This window comes from Gambusia affinis, linkage group LG11, assembly GCF_019740435.1.
Source record: "Gambusia affinis linkage group LG11, SWU_Gaff_1.0, whole genome shotgun sequence".
In the NCBI taxonomy this organism is placed as follows: Eukaryota; Metazoa; Chordata; class Actinopteri; order Cyprinodontiformes; family Poeciliidae; genus Gambusia; species Gambusia affinis.
In genome coordinates this window covers 27,113,963-27,132,533 of record NC_057878.1, presented here as the reverse complement: position 1 = coordinate 27,132,533, position 18,571 = coordinate 27,113,963, and the positions used below count along the sequence as shown (strand labels likewise).

At 38.1% G+C, this 18,571-nt stretch overlaps 2 protein-coding genes across 6 annotated transcripts in view; one reads left to right on the top strand and one right to left on the bottom strand.

The window, feature by feature from the left end:
- The window catches only part of cxcr2 (chemokine (C-X-C motif) receptor 2), a 45,022-nt gene extending 26,994 nt beyond the window's left edge, over positions 1–18,028 (bottom strand). For 3 of the 5 annotated variants that reach the window (XR_006372195.1, XM_044132510.1, XM_044132511.1), the window contains exon 1: positions 17,622–17,776. The gene's annotated coding sequence lies outside the window, so the exon portion shown is untranslated. Of the gene's footprint in view, positions 1–454; positions 621–17,621; positions 17,777–17,835 lie in introns of those variants that run through there. The other 2 variants (XM_044132512.1, XR_006372196.1) reach the window with 2 other exon arrangements.
- On the top strand, positions 4,857–15,585 carry LOC122840247 (gap junction gamma-1 protein-like). Its single transcript, XM_044132509.1, has 3 exons — positions 4,857–5,033; positions 11,837–13,013; positions 13,092–15,585. The coding sequence occupies exons 2-3, from the start codon at positions 11,867–11,869 to the stop codon at positions 13,103–13,105; spliced, it is 1,161 nt and encodes a 386-aa protein (XP_043988444.1). The 5' UTR covers positions 4,857–5,033; positions 11,837–11,866; the 3' UTR covers positions 13,106–15,585.
- Positions 18,029–18,571: the final 543 nt, after the last annotated feature.

The following is an 18,571-nucleotide window of genomic DNA, read 5'->3' as shown; positions in this document are numbered from 1 at the left end:
GATTGGTTACTGTAACTCTACATTACAATATCATTAGTCGACTCTGAACCCGTCCAAGCACTGATCAGACATTTGGATGGTGCCAAAACTTTCTACAGCTAAACAGAAACAAAACAGAAGTTATTATCTTTGGACCTAAAGAGGAGCGATCCAGAGTCTGAACAGATTCAGTCACTACAGCTGGAAACTAGGGGTCAGAGCTGAACATTCAGAGCAACATAAAGTCAGTTACAAAGCCAGCCTTCTCTCACCTGAAGGACTTTTTTTTTTAGAATTAAAGGACTAAAGTCCCAGAAAAATCCAGATAAACTCATTTGTGTTTAATGTTAGTTGAATCAATGAAATTCAGAACCAAACATGGAGAAATAGCATTCAGTTATGAAGTTCATCTAATGTGGAACAAACTTCAGAAAACTAAAAAATAGAAGAAAAACTCAGTTTTTAAAAACCTAGATAAAAAGTTATATTTCAATAACAATAACTGAAACATCACAATAGGATGATTCACTGTGGGTTGGGAAGCCAACAACAGGACAACTCTCCACCAGAGGCTTTTCACCTCTTACACCCAACATGATTTTGCAATTTCAGTCTTGCGTTGAAGAGATTTCTTTATCTGTCTGTGGAAAGACACGGAAAACACGAAAGTGTTGAGTAAGAGTAGGACAAAACAACTGGTATCACTGTTGAAATTGACTCATGACACCCGGTTCTAAGAAAAACTGAAGTTTTCACCTTAACACCAACAGCAGAGTTTCTATTATTACAATTTCACAGGTAAAACTTGGAAGCCATTTGTGTTTGGTTAAAAAAAAATCCATGATTAGTCGTAACAATACGCATCCATCTAGGAAAATTAATTTTAGAAGAAACAATGCTGGAAAAGTACTAAAATATTGCCACACAGACGTCGCCATGTTGTTTACGCTGCAAAGCATTCTGGGGAAATGACATGGTGTTAGAGTATTTTTGGTCTAGTTTCTAGTACAAATATCTTACGACACTTGATATAAAAAACTAATAAATGACATTTCACCAAGATATAGGAGTTTGTTTTAACTCAAGAATTCCTTAAAATTGGTAAAAATAAAAATACCAGTTCCATTGGCAAATAACTTCACTTCTAACATGGGACAAATATCTTGTTAAAATGAAATAATCTGCCAATAGAACTGGAACTTTTTCAGTTCAATAATAAAGAATTATTATTGATGTTATTGATATTATTATTGATGTTTGACTTAAAACAAGCTCCTACATCTTTCTAAAAAGTTACTTTAAACTTAGTTTTGTCTTATTTGAAGTGCACTAAGATATTTGCAGATCTAGACCAATAATTCTTGGTAAGACATTGTTTTTTGCAGTGGATGAGGTTTCTGCAGGTCTCTCTCTGCCTGGTCACACTGCCAAAGGTCACTGCTGGTCTTATGCATGGAAAATCTTCGGCAGAAGTGGTTCTGGAATCAGATTAGTTTGCAGCCTTTAGGACATTTTCTAAGAAAGCCCCAATCAACGGAGAATTCAGGACAAAAGCAAACAGAAACTGCTTCACGTCTGGTTCATCTGGGACTTAAGAAAATCCAAAGAGGAGTTCTGAAAAACATAAATAATCACAAAGGAAGTACTTCCAAGGATAAATACTCCAAACGACGATCTCCTTTGTCGAGTAAAAAGACGTGAGGTAAAACTCGGCCTAAAGGAAGAGTCTGCAGCAGAACAACAAGCCCTCCGTGTAACAGGCTGATTCAGGAAGTAAGCAGGGCAGAGAATGATCTTCTGCATCACAGTACATGTGCTAAAAGGTACTTTTACTTGTAGATGAGTTAATTGTCCTCATTGTATTTGGATTGATATGAAAATCAGCATGTCAGCTCTGGGAAGGGCTTTCATATGAAAAGACACCAAATACATTTAGTTTCATTTATAGAGCAAATATCTTAGTACACTTGAAATAAGAAAACAAACATACAAGTTTCTTTTCAGATATAGAAACTTGTTTTAGGTAAATAATTTCTTAATATAGGAGAAAAAGTACTGATGAATTTACTTATAACATGACAGTTTCCCCATGTTATAAGTGAAATAATGTGCTGATGTAACAAGTACTTTTTCACTTATATTAAGTAATTATTATTTGAAACAAGCTTCTGTCTTGCTGAGAAGTTACTTTTAAGCTACTTTTGTCATAATTCAGGATAACTAAGACATTTGCACTAGAAACTAGACAAAAATACTTGGTAAGATTGTGTGTTTTTGCAGCTTTTCTTTGTCTAACATGTCGGATTAGGTATCGGTTTGGTGGGTGTGACAGCACATTGTTTATCAAATCAAGCAACAATTCGAGAGCCACTAACAACGGGAGCAATGTCGCCTGGATATGCATGATCAAACTCTGCTTACAGAACTAATCGATGAAAAATCAAGCAAAGCAGCTGCTTTCAGCTCCCAGTCTGCAGGGCAGCTCGTCATATTTCTCTGTCACTTAGACAGTGGATACCCCAGATCCCACCCTGTGAATGAGAGCATGCTTGTGTTTCACAATGGAGCTGTAGCTGCACCCTGAGGAGGGGGAAGGGCAATGCATTCCTCCACTGACCTCCTGTTTGCAGCAGATATTTAACAATAACTGCTCCCCTTTGTGTGCTTCCACCAATAACAGCCACTGATGAGGAAGGTGATGCTTCCCAGACAATGTGTGAAGGAGAAGCTGAAGTGTTTTGTTCCACAGAAGTGATGAAATGATGAAGACTTGTCATCTGAAGAGATCCAGGAGGGAAAATGTGATCGTTTGTCCTGAGATTCCCTGGAGACAAGGAAGCCGACTGAACGGTTGTAAGGTTTTTAATCGGTGTGGCCGTGTGCGGCTCATTTTGAGTCACCTTCAGGGAAAACGCTGCATCAGCAAAATTAGTTTCCTGAAGAAAGTCTGTTTGGTTTAATGCACGAGTAAATATCTTTAGGAAGACAGGTTACAGCGACTTGGAAGAGTATTCCTATCCCTCCAGGTTGTTTATTTTCTGCCACACATTTAGATTTTATGTCAAAGGAAACTATTATTATATAAATTCAATATAGTGTATACCGGTTTGGCATTTTTAGAGACATCTTTGCAGATTCAGTTGAAGGTTTTTACATCTAGAAACTGTTTTACCATTTTTCTTTGCAAATTAGCTCAAGTTCAGTCAGATTGGATGGAGAGTTTTTCTCAGAATTGGTTTTTCCACATCTAGAGTCTGAATATTGACTGGGCCAGTCTAAGCATTGATCTAAGCCAAGTGTCTTCAGCTCCAGTCCTTAACGCTTGGTGTCCCACCGCCTTTACATTTATCCCTGATCCAATAGACTTGAATAAAACCCTTCAACTACGTCGTCAGTATTCAGTCCTGCCGATGACCTGAGTATTTGATTCAGGTGTGTTGGAGCAGAGTGTCTAATGTTACTTTCATCTCTGATTCGGTTCAATTGGGGAACAAAACTGCAACATTTGTTCTATTTTTAGGAGCTGTGATTCATTTTCTCACTGCTCTGAGTCAAACCAGTACAATCATTTGAAAAAGCTGTTCCCCTCCTCGCCTGTGGGGGCGCTGTACCAAGACCCGCTGGAAAAAAACCTCAGAAGACACTGAGCGCCACTTCCTTCTTCAGAAAATGTAAACAAAAATGGAGTTTATTGGTTGTAGGATTTTTCTTTTGTTTTTCTCCTGCTAGCGCTAGGCTAGCAAAACGTTTGTTATGCTTGTATTTTCCCACAATGTGGACAGCAGGAAGTGGACTACAAGTGGACTACAAGTGTTGTAATCCACTTCCTGCTGCTGGAGTTCACTTCAACAGAACCCAGACTGAGGTTTGTAGGCAGAACAGAGTTGGTGCTTTTGGAAAGCATCAGAGTTTGAGTGAATGTTCACACCTCCAAAACAAATCCGACTTTGTTTAGGCTTCACATCCAGCTACTCTTCCTGGGGTCCATCATTAAAGCACACATACAGTAGAAGTTATTCCAACATATCACAAATGAGATTTAACATACACAATAATAATAATTTGCATATATAACAAAATCAGGTAAAAAAAAGAAAATTGCTTCCAAATCAGCTTCTTTCAATAAAAAACTTACAAAACTTTAACAGAAACTGCTGCGTGTGTATATCTGTGTCTGTGGTTAATTTTTGGTTAAAATGTGTTTGTTTTTCATTCAGTGGGTAGAAAATACAGAAATTTTACTCAAATAAGAGTAGCAATACTTCATAATAAATACAGTGTAGGAAAAAAAACTCCTAAAAGTAATTAAGAAAAAAAAGTTATTCAAGGTAATTGAGTAAATGTAAATAGTTACTACGCAACTCCGTCAAATGAGATCCCGAAAGCAGTGAAGATATTTTATAAATTCTTAGAAAGATAAACCACAAAGAAAATGGTGCGCAGAACGGAACCCTGTGGAACTCCGTGGCTAATAGTGACGGAAACAGCCAGACTGTATGGATCAGTGACGTGCATGAATCCTCCTTCTCAGGAAGCCCATTTGTTCCTTTTGCTGTGACACAAGTTTGGGGATTGAGCAACGACTTCCGAATATTGTTGTGAACAGGAAGAGGGGCAGACTTCACGAGTTACATCCCAGAACAAAGATTTAAAGACCTGACTGCAGCTTCTGTCGTTTCATTTTGATTGCAACCTGCAGAATTAATAATGATAATAAATCAGTTTGTGCGCCGAGCATGACGCAATCTAATCTGAAATAAAATGACTGCCATGAGTTTTGTAAGGAGCGAGTATAAAGGGCGGTGCAGAAAAGCTGCAGATTCCTCGATACGCAGACGAGGGGGTGGGGAGCTCAAACTGGGAGGAGAAAAGGGGGATTTGGGAATATTCTTTGTCCTCGCCCAGTTAGCGCAGCACCACTGGAGAAGCAGCTGTCTCCTCGAAGCAAGAGAAGGGAAAAAACAACTTGAAGGGCTTCAAATTTGGCGCAAAGGGGCTTAAGATCCAGATATCCAACTGAAGACAACTTTCAGGAACCAGGAGACCTTCTGAAGGTAAAAGAAAAATGCCAGACAAAGCGAGGCGGCATCCTCACCGGTCCGCTCTTTATCTGCTAACAAACGCTTCTGTGACTTTAGTTTTTATCTCGCTGCTTTAGGATCTGTTTATAAAACTGTTTTTAAAACTATATATGCTGGGAAAGTGAATAAAATCGGGTTAATGGGGCGTTTAAAACCCAGTTTGAGTTGAAGCGCACAAACTGATGGGATGGAGCGCTAATTAGAAACTGGAAATCAGCCGGAATACTTGAAATGACCTGCGTAATGGCAATAAAATGGGTTTAATTAAAATAAGGTGTGGCGTATTGTAATATATAACGCCAGTTTGGGGGTTTTATTATTACAGGGAAATCTACAAGGGTCGTATTGTGTTTTTCTTTCTTGTGAAAATCTATTTAGCCCCAGACCTGCTGTAATTTTGCACTAATTGGAGCTTAAAATGATTCAGTTCGTCAGTCGGGACACATTGATGACCCGGTTCCCATTCGGATCCTGCGAGGTTCCGCCGTGACGTCGTTTGCCACGAGGAGGATTTTTCCCCCCTCCTCTCTCCCGCATTCTCCGCAAATGGGATTAGTTTCCAGTTCACGTTGTGCTGCTTCATGATGAGAAATTCTTGGTTTTATTAAACCCAAACATGCGTCTAATCCTGTTAGTTTTCGGGTTCCGTCGCATATCTGGGTTTTTTCCAGGGTTGAGCACATTCCTCCGAAACTTTTTTTTTTTTTTAAGTTTTAATTTTTTTTTCTCAAGCCCTTTCCCTACCCCCTCTAGGCTAAAGGGGTGGGATATATGAGGATCAACTTTAACCCTTCTCCCAGATGTTGAGGCCACAAAAGCGTCTCTGTTCTGCAGAACCGCGATCCTCCGCTGCTTGAAAACGGCCCAAAATCCCTTAAATACCCGCATCAGCTCAGCGCAGATGGATCTCTGATTCACTGATTTAAAGGTAGAGACAAGATGTTCCTGACGGCACGCAAAACGGCAAAATCCTGCTGGAACACGCACAACTGTGATTTCAGATGAAACCGGTTGAATCGAGTCAGATTTTGATCGTTTTGCGAGTCTGATTCAAATAAATACACTAAAACTCCAACTTTGGCCTCCAGATTAAATAATAATAAACTCTTTCGAGGAAAAAAAAAAAAAGAGTTAAAAAGTGAGTTAAATAAGAACAGAGGGAGTAGAAATGTGTGCAGATGGAGGGTCATCGAGTTCTGGTTCACATCTGCAAAGGCTCTCCGACTTTGGATCAGGCAGCAGACCTGATCTGATCTGGCAGTGACTTACAGATATAAAAAATTATGAGATTTATGATGGCAGAGCGTTTTATTTTTTTAACTGCGTTCTGCAGTGAACAGGTAGCCAATGTGAAAAGATCAATAAAAGTGCAACCTGGGAATGCCAAGAAAACCTGGTGAAAAGTTTTGGACCAGCTGGAGAAGATTTTAGAGAGGGATGAAAACAGATGAAAATTTAATTTTATATATATATATGAACATTTTTAACTGGGGCTTAGTGTCCCACTGTCTAAGCTTAACTGACATAAAGAGGATTAGGACCATAAAAATTTTTAAAGATGAATTAAATTCTGACTTTTTTTCACCAAATTTTGACTTCATTTTGTCAACCTTCATCTAAATCAAAATATTTAACCAATCCAATTAGTTCTTCAACATAACAGTTTGTTATATTTGTGAAACTGGACTTTATGTCCTCAGTTTCTTTGGTAAATTTGAGTTTTAAGACTAGATTTGCCTGATGGTGCATGAAGAATTTAAATAATCCTGAGATCAAAGTTGGAACTACGAGATTAAAACCTTTTTCAGGCCCAGTCCTCCTTCATAGACGTGATGTCATTGCAAAGCCCCTCCTCCTTCAAAATTATTTATCAAGAGATTAATGCAAGTTTTTAATTATTGCAGCTCATTTTATCATCAAGTCTTATTTCCAAGTTAATTTTATTAACTCAGTTTATAACATTTACCCAAAACTGCTCAGTCCACTTAATTCTCAAACGGATAAAAGTGAAAATGATTCACTGCGTTGTGTATTATAAAACTGTAAATATGAATTACTCGTCAGCTTCATCAACATATTCCTGTTCAAAAATGTACAATTGCAATCTCTTTTTTGTGGAAAAATTGCACCAAGTTTGGTTAGATTTTAAATAATTAGAAAGAAATTGTGTAGAACATTTTGCATTCACAGTAAACTCAAAGGCATGTCGACTTTGTCGTATTTTTGGACTCTATCACCTCATTTTTATTGTCACAAACCGTTTCTCCTCTGTCAGCTTTTGTATGAATGTTTCAACTTCTACAGAGTTAAAAAAAGCCTTTTTGAGCAAAGCTGCCACCTAGTGGCTGGCGGCTTGTTTACCATTCAAGCATGAATAAAGACACTAATATTGGACCTCAACACTTCAGAAGTTCTTCATGGAGTCACATCTGTTCAAGTTAAATCTGATTTTTGCTGATTCACAGTTGGAAACAGGATATTCAAGAGAAACATTGAATAATATAAATGCAATAATAATTCAAAAACCTTTCTGTAACAATTTGACAATTGTTGCTGTCAAAAATACATTTTATCTCCATTTCAATAAGTTTGTTTAGAACTTGGGCTGTAATGTTCTGGACATTTTACAAGACTGGTGAAAACACTTGAAACGTGGGCCTTTAATAAAAATTACGAAACAACTAAAAGGAACCTGCTGGATCTGGTTTCCTCCTACATCCAGTCGTAAAGCAGAGCCAGATGTTTCCATACTTCCCTTTCTCTCTCGGATCTTACAACAGAAGCTGTAGTGTACGTTTGTTTTATGCTGTTCTAAATGTTAAACAGATGAAGGAACCTGCAGGCCAGAACAAAGATCAGAGGAGAAATAAAACATCTCTAGGTAGCTCTTCTGGCTGCTTGCCTGTTGCACCCATTTAATGCTGTGGCTGCTGTTTCTACCAAATACTGCAGTAAGTTTGATAACGTCTAAGGAAAAATGTTTGGCTGAATAAAAACTACTCTGCCCACTGAGCTGATATGTACATTTATTAAGAGACAAAACTGCACCAGTCATTAGAAGTGCCACAAATCATGACTATATATATAAATATAAAACACAATTTAGCTGGATGACCTTTGGATAACCTTTTCAGTTGAGTTGTAATGACTTTAAGACCATAACTGTTGTTAAAATATTCACTTAAGAAATGGCTGAAAATATACTACAACTCATTTTTAAATGTTGTGATAGTTTTTAAAAAGTAGACAAAAGTTTTGAAAAATATTTTCAATCTTGTTTTGATCATTTTATGTTGATTTTCACTTTCCATTGAATTATTTGTCCTTTTCAGGGGTTGGTGTTGGTTAGCCATGGCTATAAACATTTTCTGAGATGACAGTTTATTTTTGTATCTGTGTTGAACAAAAAAATTATAATCTGCAGCTGGTTTTAGCATCATAACTGGAAAATATTTAAATAAAACCATGTGTGCAATTAGTTGATAAAATATATTGGTTTTTTTTACCTGCTAGTTGTGAAACAGATACAGAAAATACAGAAAAAGCAACTGAGTGAAAACACAAACAGATCATAGACAGATTTTTGTTTCCTGTCATTTACAGCCTTGTCTGCGTTTGTACCCAAACAAGATGTCGGACATTTTGGATGTTGCAGATGTAGTGAGAAGGTTTATCAAAATGAACAGTGGACCAAAACCTCAACAACAAAACTCTTTATTTACCCAAACAAAATACATTAATCTGCAGTAGCCAGCTTAACTGGGCTTAGTTTAGCTTAACCTAACTAAAACTATCCTTATCTTAAGTAGCTTAACTAGCTAGGCTAATATACGACTCTACTTTTACCATTGTTACACTAACCTTATTCAATTTATCTACTTAAGATCTCAGTTACTGAACTATTGTAGATTACAGATTACAAACAACTGTTTAATTACCATTGAGAGATAGAAATCAGCCTGATAGCTATAATATCAAACATTTACGTGTAAATATTAATTCATAATGCCCCATTTCTAAAAACCAAACAACAAAAGGAGCATTTCTGTTATCTACTGACATGGACTGTAGACAAAATGCTAATGTACGATATGAGGAAATTAATTGACAGCTAGATTAAGGATAGCCGGTGACGCCGCCGCCGCACCCCTGGGTGTAACGGTCTGTAAACGGCCGTAAACTAGGACGGCAATCTAACAATGATTCACGGCTACAGTAAAGTTTTCTAAAGAAACACCCAGAAACAGTTGGAATCAGCAGGTTGTTATGCATTGTTCAGTAATTTGTCTATTCACACAGCAGACCAACAGGTCTGGAGGGATTTTCTTTCCTTTGTATTCATTGGGAAAGATTTCATGTCTTGTTCAAACACAAAAGAAATGGTCATTATTCATCAGCTTAACCTAACAGGTTCTTAAAGTCAAACTGGACTGTTTCTTTTATGCATTTGCTTATTCAGGCTACGATATTTGGACTTCCTGTGGAGACGGATGTCCTACATTAACATAGTTTTGTTGGTGTTAATGATGTAAGATATGGTTTTAAAATGACTCATTCATTTATGTGTAGATTTGGTCAATTTGTGTAACAATTGCATAAAAAATATAAAATATAATTTAACGGGTTTACTTATTTGACATTTATGCATCTGTATGTATTTAGGTTTTTAAGTCAAATTTAGTAAACGGTATGTTAGACAACATAAAAACAGGTTTGATTTGCTAAATTTGCTAAAAATATTTATCACTTTTAAATACTTTAAATGCCAGAAGAGGTGGAAAACAACCCCATCATGACTACTTAAAATATCTCTAAGTGTTCAGAAATATCAAACTATTAAAAAAAAAAAACATGGGCATAAGCTGAACTGAGTGTGAATGCAGAACGATCAGATTTCCAGACACGTGAAGGAATTTAGTTTCCAAGTATTTCACCTTCACTAAATGCCTGGAGGCTTTTTCAGTTACAGTATCTGTTCTTAAAGGGATAGTTCTTTCTTTTAAGAGAGGTTATTTGAGGTTGTGTAACTCTGCAAATTGCTGGAAAAAACAAGCTAGTCAGGTGTTCAAAGTAATTCAGTCCAAATCAAACTGTAATTGGTCACATCAGTGGGATAGAACAGCATGTTTTGCGGTTTAGAAGTCTATAATTTACTAGTTTCTGCTAAGTTTAGTGCCGATTCTCCATCTTAATGTCTTTGCAGCCAATCAGCTGGCAGGCCGAATCAGATCTTGTAGATTAAGACGAGACAAATGTAATAAACCGTGTTACTCAAATGATTTTAAAAAGAGATTTGTGTCTTTTTATTTGGTTTCGTAAGTGAGATCAAGACTCTACAGACATTGAGGTTTGTTAGATGCTGTGAAACCACAACAGCATATTAGTCATTGTGAGACCCTATTAAACTTCAATCAGCAGCATCTGGATGGGACTGTGTGTGTGTGTGTGTGTGTTTGTCTTGGAGAACTGACTATTTAGTGAGACACTGGAAAATATCATAACAACTCAGTCAGAGTTTGTGGACCTCAATGGGAACATGACTAAGATCTTTACTTTCCTCAACAACAAAACTTCTGGAACATTCTGGAAAATTACGGCTTCGACCTTTTGTGACTTCTGTCAACGACTTGTGTGCTGCAGGGTTGTTATGGTTGGACGGTTGGCTGGTTTTTAGGCCTTTTCTGAGAGCTTTGCCTGAGCATGTCATTGCTGCAAGCGAGGAGGGAGATGCGTTTGGTTATGATTTTGCGCCGCCCTGTGGCCATTTGTTTTAATGCCAGCAACATCTGGATTGAAATTAATGTGAGCAAATCTGAGTTTCACAAGTCGACTATTTCCAACTTTGACTTTCTTCAAACTCAGAATTTTCAAAAGTGGAACATTTTTACTTTAGAAACTAAGAAATTTCCTTTTTTTCCCCCCAAACTTTTGACATTAATAAAAAAATTTTCCTAGCAAATTTTTGACCGTTCAAACTCAGAAGTTTCCTTGTTTTTTTTCCTAGAAAATTTCTGAGATTAATCTCAAAATTGTAATTTTTCTAGCAAATTTTTAACCTCTTCAACTCAAGTTTCTTTTTTTCTAGAAATTTTCTGACTAATCCAAAAATTTATTTTTCTGCTGTCTGACTTTTTAAACTCAGAAATTTCCTCAATGTTTTTTAGAAAATTTCTGCAATTACAAAATTTTAGTTTTTTTTAACAAATTTTAGACTTTTCAAACTCAGAAATGTCTCTCTTTCTAGAAAATGTCTCTGATTAATCTCATTTTTTTGATGGACATGTACATTTTTCCCTCCACAGTGAATATAGGTTGGTGATATAAACTTAAACTTTTATCAATAGTTTAGAATACCATTGGGATACAATTAAAGTAATAAGAACTATTTATTACTACTTTTTAAGGTAACTGACTGGCAGAGCAACACAAATACTGATCTAAAAATTATAATGCACTTCTTTTGGAGAAAAGTCACCTAAAAAAATGTGATTTGTGTCCTTAAACTGCTCACAGTAATTGCATTTCATCCTATTTTTCAAATGTATTGATGCTCTTAATGAAAAAAGAGAAAGTAAAATTAACAAGTCCAACAATACATAAAGTTTTTTTTTTAAACATTAATTAAAATTTATTTAAATTAATGAATAAATCAAAATTCTAAGAAATTTATCATAAGCGATACAATAAATATTTAAGAGCTGTAGAGTTTTTTTCTTGTAATTGTGTGTTTTTCCGGGCACGTTCTTATGGAAATTTTTCTTTTTTCCTCTTCACAGGATTTATAACTTCCTTCATCCGGCAGCAAAATGAGCTGGAGCTTCCTAACTCGTCTGCTGGATGAGATTTCTAATCACTCGACCTTTGTGGGCAAAATCTGGCTCACCTTCCTCATCGTCTTCCGGATCGTGCTGACGGCGGTCGGCGGCGAGTCGATCTACTATGATGAACAGAGTAAATTTGTGTGCAACACACAGCAACCCGGTTGTGAGAACGTTTGCTACGATGCATTTGCTCCTCTTTCGCACATTCGCTTCTGGGTGTTTCAGGTGATCATGATTACCACGCCCACCATCTTGTACCTCGGATTTGCCATGCACAAGATCGCCCGCATGGACGACGACGAATACAGGCCACAGGGCAGAAAGAAGATGCCGATAGTGAGTCGGGGCGCCAACCGGGATTATGAAGAGGCGGAGGATAACGGGGAGGAGGACCCCATGATCCTCGAGGAGATTGAGCCGGATAAGGAGAAGGAAGTTGCAGAGAAGCCAAAAAAGAAGCACGACGGCCGACGTCGCATCAAGAGAGACGGACTGATGAAGGTCTATGTCTTCCAGCTGCTGTCCCGCGCTGTCTTTGAGGCAGCGTTTTTGTTCGGGCAGTACGTCCTCTATGGGCTGGAGGTGGCGCCATCTTACGTCTGTACGCGCTCTCCTTGCCCACACACGGTGGATTGCTTCATTTCTCGTCCCACTGAGAAAACCATCTTCCTGCTCATCATGTACGGCGTCAGCGCATTGTGCCTCTTCTTCACCATGCTGGAGATCTTTCATCTTGGCCTCAGTGGGATTCGGGACTGCTTTTGCCGGCCGCGACCTCGCTCTCGAGCCCCTCGCCCCCCGCCGCCGGCCAGCCAGAGGTCCTCGATCTGCCGCCAGCCCTCTGCACCTCCAGGGTACCACACCGCCCTGAAGAAGGACCCGAACGGGAAGATAGGCTTCAGGGATAACTTCGGAGACTCGGGCCGTGAATCCTTTGGTGATGAAGCATCATCTCGGGAGCTGGAGAGGCTGCGCCGACACCTGAAACTGGCTCAGCAGCACCTGGATTTGGCATACCAAAACGAGGAGAACAGCCCGCCCCGCAGCAGCAGCCCAGAGTCCAATGGCATTGCAGTGGAGCAGAACAGACTAAACTTTGCCCAGGAGAAGCAAAGCAGCACCTGTGAAAAAGGTAAGCCATTTCCTCTTCTCTCATTTTCATAAATTGTGGTTTTTATGCAAGGAAACTGACCAATAGATGTCTTCACAGGTCTGCGTGCGTAAACTCAAATGATGAGAACAAAAAGGGAAGTGATGGACCTGCTTGAGGTGGATGAAGATCCCAAGCCCTCCAGTGTTACATCCCATTGTGCAGAACTCCACGTGGCAGACCCAAAGTGCTTATTAACTGCCGTCATGCAACAGAAGTGGTAAAGGTTGACATGTACATCTCCCTCAGGGCAGCTAACTGTTAGATACTATATGGATATTTTATTAAGAAACCTGGAGCTTCTTGTCATTTCTATCTTTTTTATTATTCTTATTGTTTTGGTCGGTATGTAAATCTCAAGTTTGCCTTTAGACTTGAACTGGAATTTTGTTATGGAAAGGCCAAGCCAGTCGTTTTGTAATGTGTGTACTTAGTGAGAGTGAGTTGGTTGATTGTAGAAGCGAGCAAAAGGTTGAACAGGGCGCCTCAAATCAAACACCGGTACTGGGAGTTGTGATCTTATGAAGACTGTACAAGATGTTGATCATCACACAAGGGCTTCTCTCGAGTGTCTTTTTTAAAACGTCAGTGTTGGTCCGGAACTGGTCAACACTTCCAATCCTGGAACCTATGGCCTGTATTGCGCAGCTGTAGTTCTGTTTCTTCACATTCATTTCTGGACTCAATCCATTTCCAAGATCAAAATGAAACCTCTGAGCAAATGATCAAACTCCTTAAAGCTTTGGTGTTATGCTTTATAGCGTAGAATATTTGATTTCTGTGCTGTCCAGAATTGATCTTCAGTATCAATTCTGTCTTCCTTGCATCCTTTCCTTTCCTGTGATGTTGCTACTTTCCCTCGTCTTTGCAGGCTTTCAATCAGTCCCCTCTTGTTTTGGTTGAATTTAAGATAAATGGTTTTACAGTGGATAGAACCAACTACCGAGGTTGCATGAAAAGGGAAGAAAACTAGGAAGCAATAACGGAAGGACAAATGTAGTAAAACCACCAAGGACAAGAATGATGCAAGGAACGATTGAAAGAATCGTTCCTTGGAACGATTGAAAGAATCGTTCCTTGGAACGATTGATGGGCAGACGGCAATCATAACGGAAAATAGTAGTAACATAACTACTTTCCAGTCAAGGAAGACTGGATGGGAGACAATTTAGGAAATACTGAAGACCAATTCAAGCTGTGACAGGAATCCAACGAATCTAATCTAATCTACTTAGATTCTTTGGATGTAGATTTTTGGGATTCCTGAGCTATCTAGAATTGGTCTTCAGTATTTCAATGTTCTGACCTGTCTTGTGTAAATTTTCCATCATGTCTTCCTTGTATTATTTCCTTTCTTTCCTGGGCTGTTACTACTTTATCTCATCGTTGCCATCTTTCCAGGAGTTCCGTCTTTCTGTCCTTCGATTGTTGAATCTTTGCTCAATCTTGTGCGATGGAAAGTGTCACGGTTCCGGCGGCATTCGGTGAGCTCTCGCTGGTCCTTGAAAATCCGGGGGAGAGGGTGTAAATCTCACACCACGTCGTACTCGTATCTACTGCAGGTCTCCAAGGTGAACAGCCTCTAGCATGTTGGATCAATTGGGTTAAGCGAAGTCAGCAAGTCAGATTTCTAACTTCGGGATAAAGACAGTTATTTAGTTCTACCCTTTGTAGAACCATTTGCCATAAATTCAGTGAACGTCAGTTCAACAATCCTCTTAGTTGTTTAAGTTCAATAAAGTTTCTCTGTGCATCCATGTCTGTATCTTGTAATTCAGCTGGTTTTTCTGTGTGCTCTCTTAGCATGAAGCTGTTTCTGTTTTGCTGCTCTATATATTCTCAGTCAGGATGAAGAAATCTTGAAGTGATGAACCTTGTTCGCAGTACAGGCCTCTTTTATAGGTAACTGGAACACTTGAGGTACCTTTGTCCAAAGGAACAAACAAACCTGGGTAATGCTTGAAATAAAATAACCATGTAACTCTTGATATTGCCATGTATTGTTTTGAAATGTTTGATACTGTTCTTTATTTTTGTACTTTGAGTATTGTTGTTAAACGTTCACTACTGTCTCTGCTTTCCGTGGCTGGATTCTGAGAGTGAACCTGTTCTCAAAGCTGTTCGGTACAGTTTGAAAGATAAAGTGCAGCAGTTTTTTGTTTTTCTTTTGTTTTCTGTTTGGATCAACCTGTTGCTTCTTTTCTTCGGTACATGTTTTCTGTGACCATGAAATGTTTACTTCTGCCGCACCTGCCTGTTCAGTTGTCTGTTAGTTTAATAATAGAAGAAGCTGTGTGCCACTTCACCATCTAAGTGCTAATTTTCTGGAGCTTGATGTTCCAGACCTGAGAGGATGGTTGCAAAAAAACTGCTACAATGTGAATTTCTTCTTTGATTGCACCAACTTTTGTATTCAGATTCATAACCACAGTGCCATTAGTACACCTTAAATATTGTCATCTCAGATATTTTTTGACCAACTTTTTTTGTACTTTTATACGTTTTTGTATTGACTAGTACTTTGTGGTTTCTAAAATAAACATTTTTACAATCAGTTTTCTAAGTTGTCTCAATGGGAGTGGGGGTTTGGTAAGGTTTTCCTTACAAATTTTTATCAGGAGTTGGCAGCAAAAAATTTACAAAGTTACACTTCACAAAACTTTTAAGCAGTTTCAATGTTTATATCTTTGGGTTGAATTAGTTTGAAGAAATTTAAGTAAGTTGAGTAACAATCAAGGGCCTTTTACTGCTGGGAGATATTTAATGAGGACTGAATGGTGGTTTTGAAGCAAGAGAATGGCATTCAGAGAGTCCATTGGCTAAAGTTGACATCTATCAATCAAATTTTATTTGTATAGCACATTTCAGCATCAAGGCATTTCAAAGTGCTTTACAACATATCAAACACAGAAACACAATGCAACATAGAATCAACAATCAAAACACGACAATGAGTCAAGCTCCGTCAATAAATTTGTAACTGATTATGTTTCAAATATAATCCTAAACAGGTGGGTTTTTAGTTGCGTTTGCATCCATAAAAGGTTTACTGGTTACACTCCTACTGTGTTATATGGAACGAAATACCTATTGCTATTTTTTATTCCACTCACGCTCACAATCACACAGTTTAAAACGATGTGAACAGCCTTTCAACGGGTTTCCGGCTCCAGGCTCCGTACACCTCTTTTAGGGAATTTTGAGCAGGGACTCCACCGTCCCTCACAGATTTTTGTGCAATTCTACGGTACCTGTTAGTGTCTATAATTTACAGGGTTTCCGTTACGCGCAATAACCCTCAGTCACTCGCCGTTTGAGAGTCCAACAGCCAGAGAGAGTCCAGAGGCCAACCGTTTTAACGTCCAGAGATCAGGGGAGCGATGAGGATCACAGGAAATGAGACTAAAGGTACTGAGATCTAAGGGCGGAGCTTATCAATCCTCCACCTGGGATTAACTGAGTTTGGCTTTTCTGTCAGCATGTCTGACCATTTGAGCCGACTATCATGTGATGTTATGTGAGTTTGCTTCAATATACATAAAGTGGGTATCATTGAAAATAAAAATTAATAACTTTAACACAGTCGTCTTGCTTTTGGAAAAAAATATTTTAAAAAGCACTTTTGATGATGTAAAGTTAGGCTATTTTCCAGGATCAGCATGCCTTCTTTCCTATTCCTGAGTAGGAAGAGCATCGCTGCCGGTACATATTTATTGTATGAGTGAATATCATATAAAATTTATTATACAAAGGTTATTTTCTATTGAAATGTGTTCAATGAGTAAATTTTTCCAATGTTGGCGGTCCTTGTCTGTTTGGCAAAGGTTAAAACCATAAGGAACTGTTTAGGACGTCATTTATAATTATGGTGTCTCCTAATAAACAAAGACATGGTGATAATGGGATGAGGCAGTACTTATATAATGCAGTACTTATATAATGCAGTACTTATACAGGTATTTAATATGTTTAACAGTTTGTTAAAAAGTGGGTTTTATCAGTACATTCCAGCACGACCGGCTCTTTAAGAACATTCATGATCTTGATTTGATCCAAAACAAAAATGAGTGACAGCCCTGCTCTAAAATAAAGTGCATGTTTCACCTTAAACGCATGCTTAAAGTGAAATATTTAAAATACCTTGTACCGTAACAGGTCTGAAATTCACATTTTGTAAAAATGGTCCATGTTTCAAAAGAAAAGGTGTTAGTACCTCCTCTACCTCGCCTGCTTACTGCTTCGCCTGAAAGTAGCGACCCTAACGACAACCGTTAATGCTATTGTATAAGACCTGGAGGCGGTGACCAATCCTGAGCATTAAATTGGCCATATGTTTAAGACTGAAGGCTCACAGGTTAACCAGAAACTAGAACAGACATAGTAAACAAAGATAATTTAAATGGTATTAGAGCGTGTATTGGAATAACAACATGCTAACAGGCCTGGGAATGCTAACTGCAGTGCTAACTGCTAAGAGAATTTTGGAATGTAACTTACATTTACAGATCTTTAGATCTTTTTATGGGAATATATCTATGAAGATAAGGTAGATAAATAATAAGATACAATTAGGCTAAAAAATATTCATACCTTAGGAAACTTTTATAATTGCCCTCCAGGTCAAAGCTGAGACTCTGGTCTTGTTTCTGCTCCCCATCGCGTCGTTCTTCCCTTCGCTCCATCTGCTGTTATGGTGGTGCTGCTGTGGATTTCAGGCTGATTTTGCCATCTCTTCTAGATCCCATCTAATAAAAATATTCATTCGGGTCAATTTTGTTGAAAGCCTCTTGACTTGTTGACATACTGCTAGTGGTGAAATCTTGCCTTCCCAGCTGGATGAATCTCGCTCGAGGCTAAAATAAGCTGTTTTTTTTCTGTTGATTTTTGTCCTCCCCGTAATGTCCAGACCAATTGGACATTACGGACATAAACGGGTTTTAAGCACACCTGAGGGAACCCAACCTCCCTGAGCTCAGCAATCAGACCGCAGCCGTTGGGCTCCGTTCTCCTCCAGTTACGTCATGCAAAACGCGCTTTTTGGTTGATTTTACACTTTAAAACGTTCACTAATTAATTATATACAAAATACAGCAACCAGATTTACAATTTGACCTCAAAAATATTTTTCTACCATTGAAAACAAACTTAAATATGCTCTTCAATTTATCTCTAGCTGAGTTTGTTTTTCAGTTTTATCTCTTTTTTTATGGATTGCATGTGCTATTATTCTGCCTGTTGGTATACACATATTTTACTGTCTTTGTGAGCCTGCTAATTTATTATTTATGTTTATTTTAAAATTACATTTCATATAATTTTAAGTTTTTGTGTATTTTTTGTGACTTAAAGAGCTATGAAAATGTGTGCCGATATAGATGTCTGATATTAATAGTGTTATGTATATATGTTGTATTTATAAACTTTAATCAAATCGGTATTCTACTTTATCAAATCGGTATTCTCAAATTTTTCATTTGATTCCTCAACTGTCAGAATAATCAACAGATTACTTGATTACAAAAGGAAACGTTTCCAACATC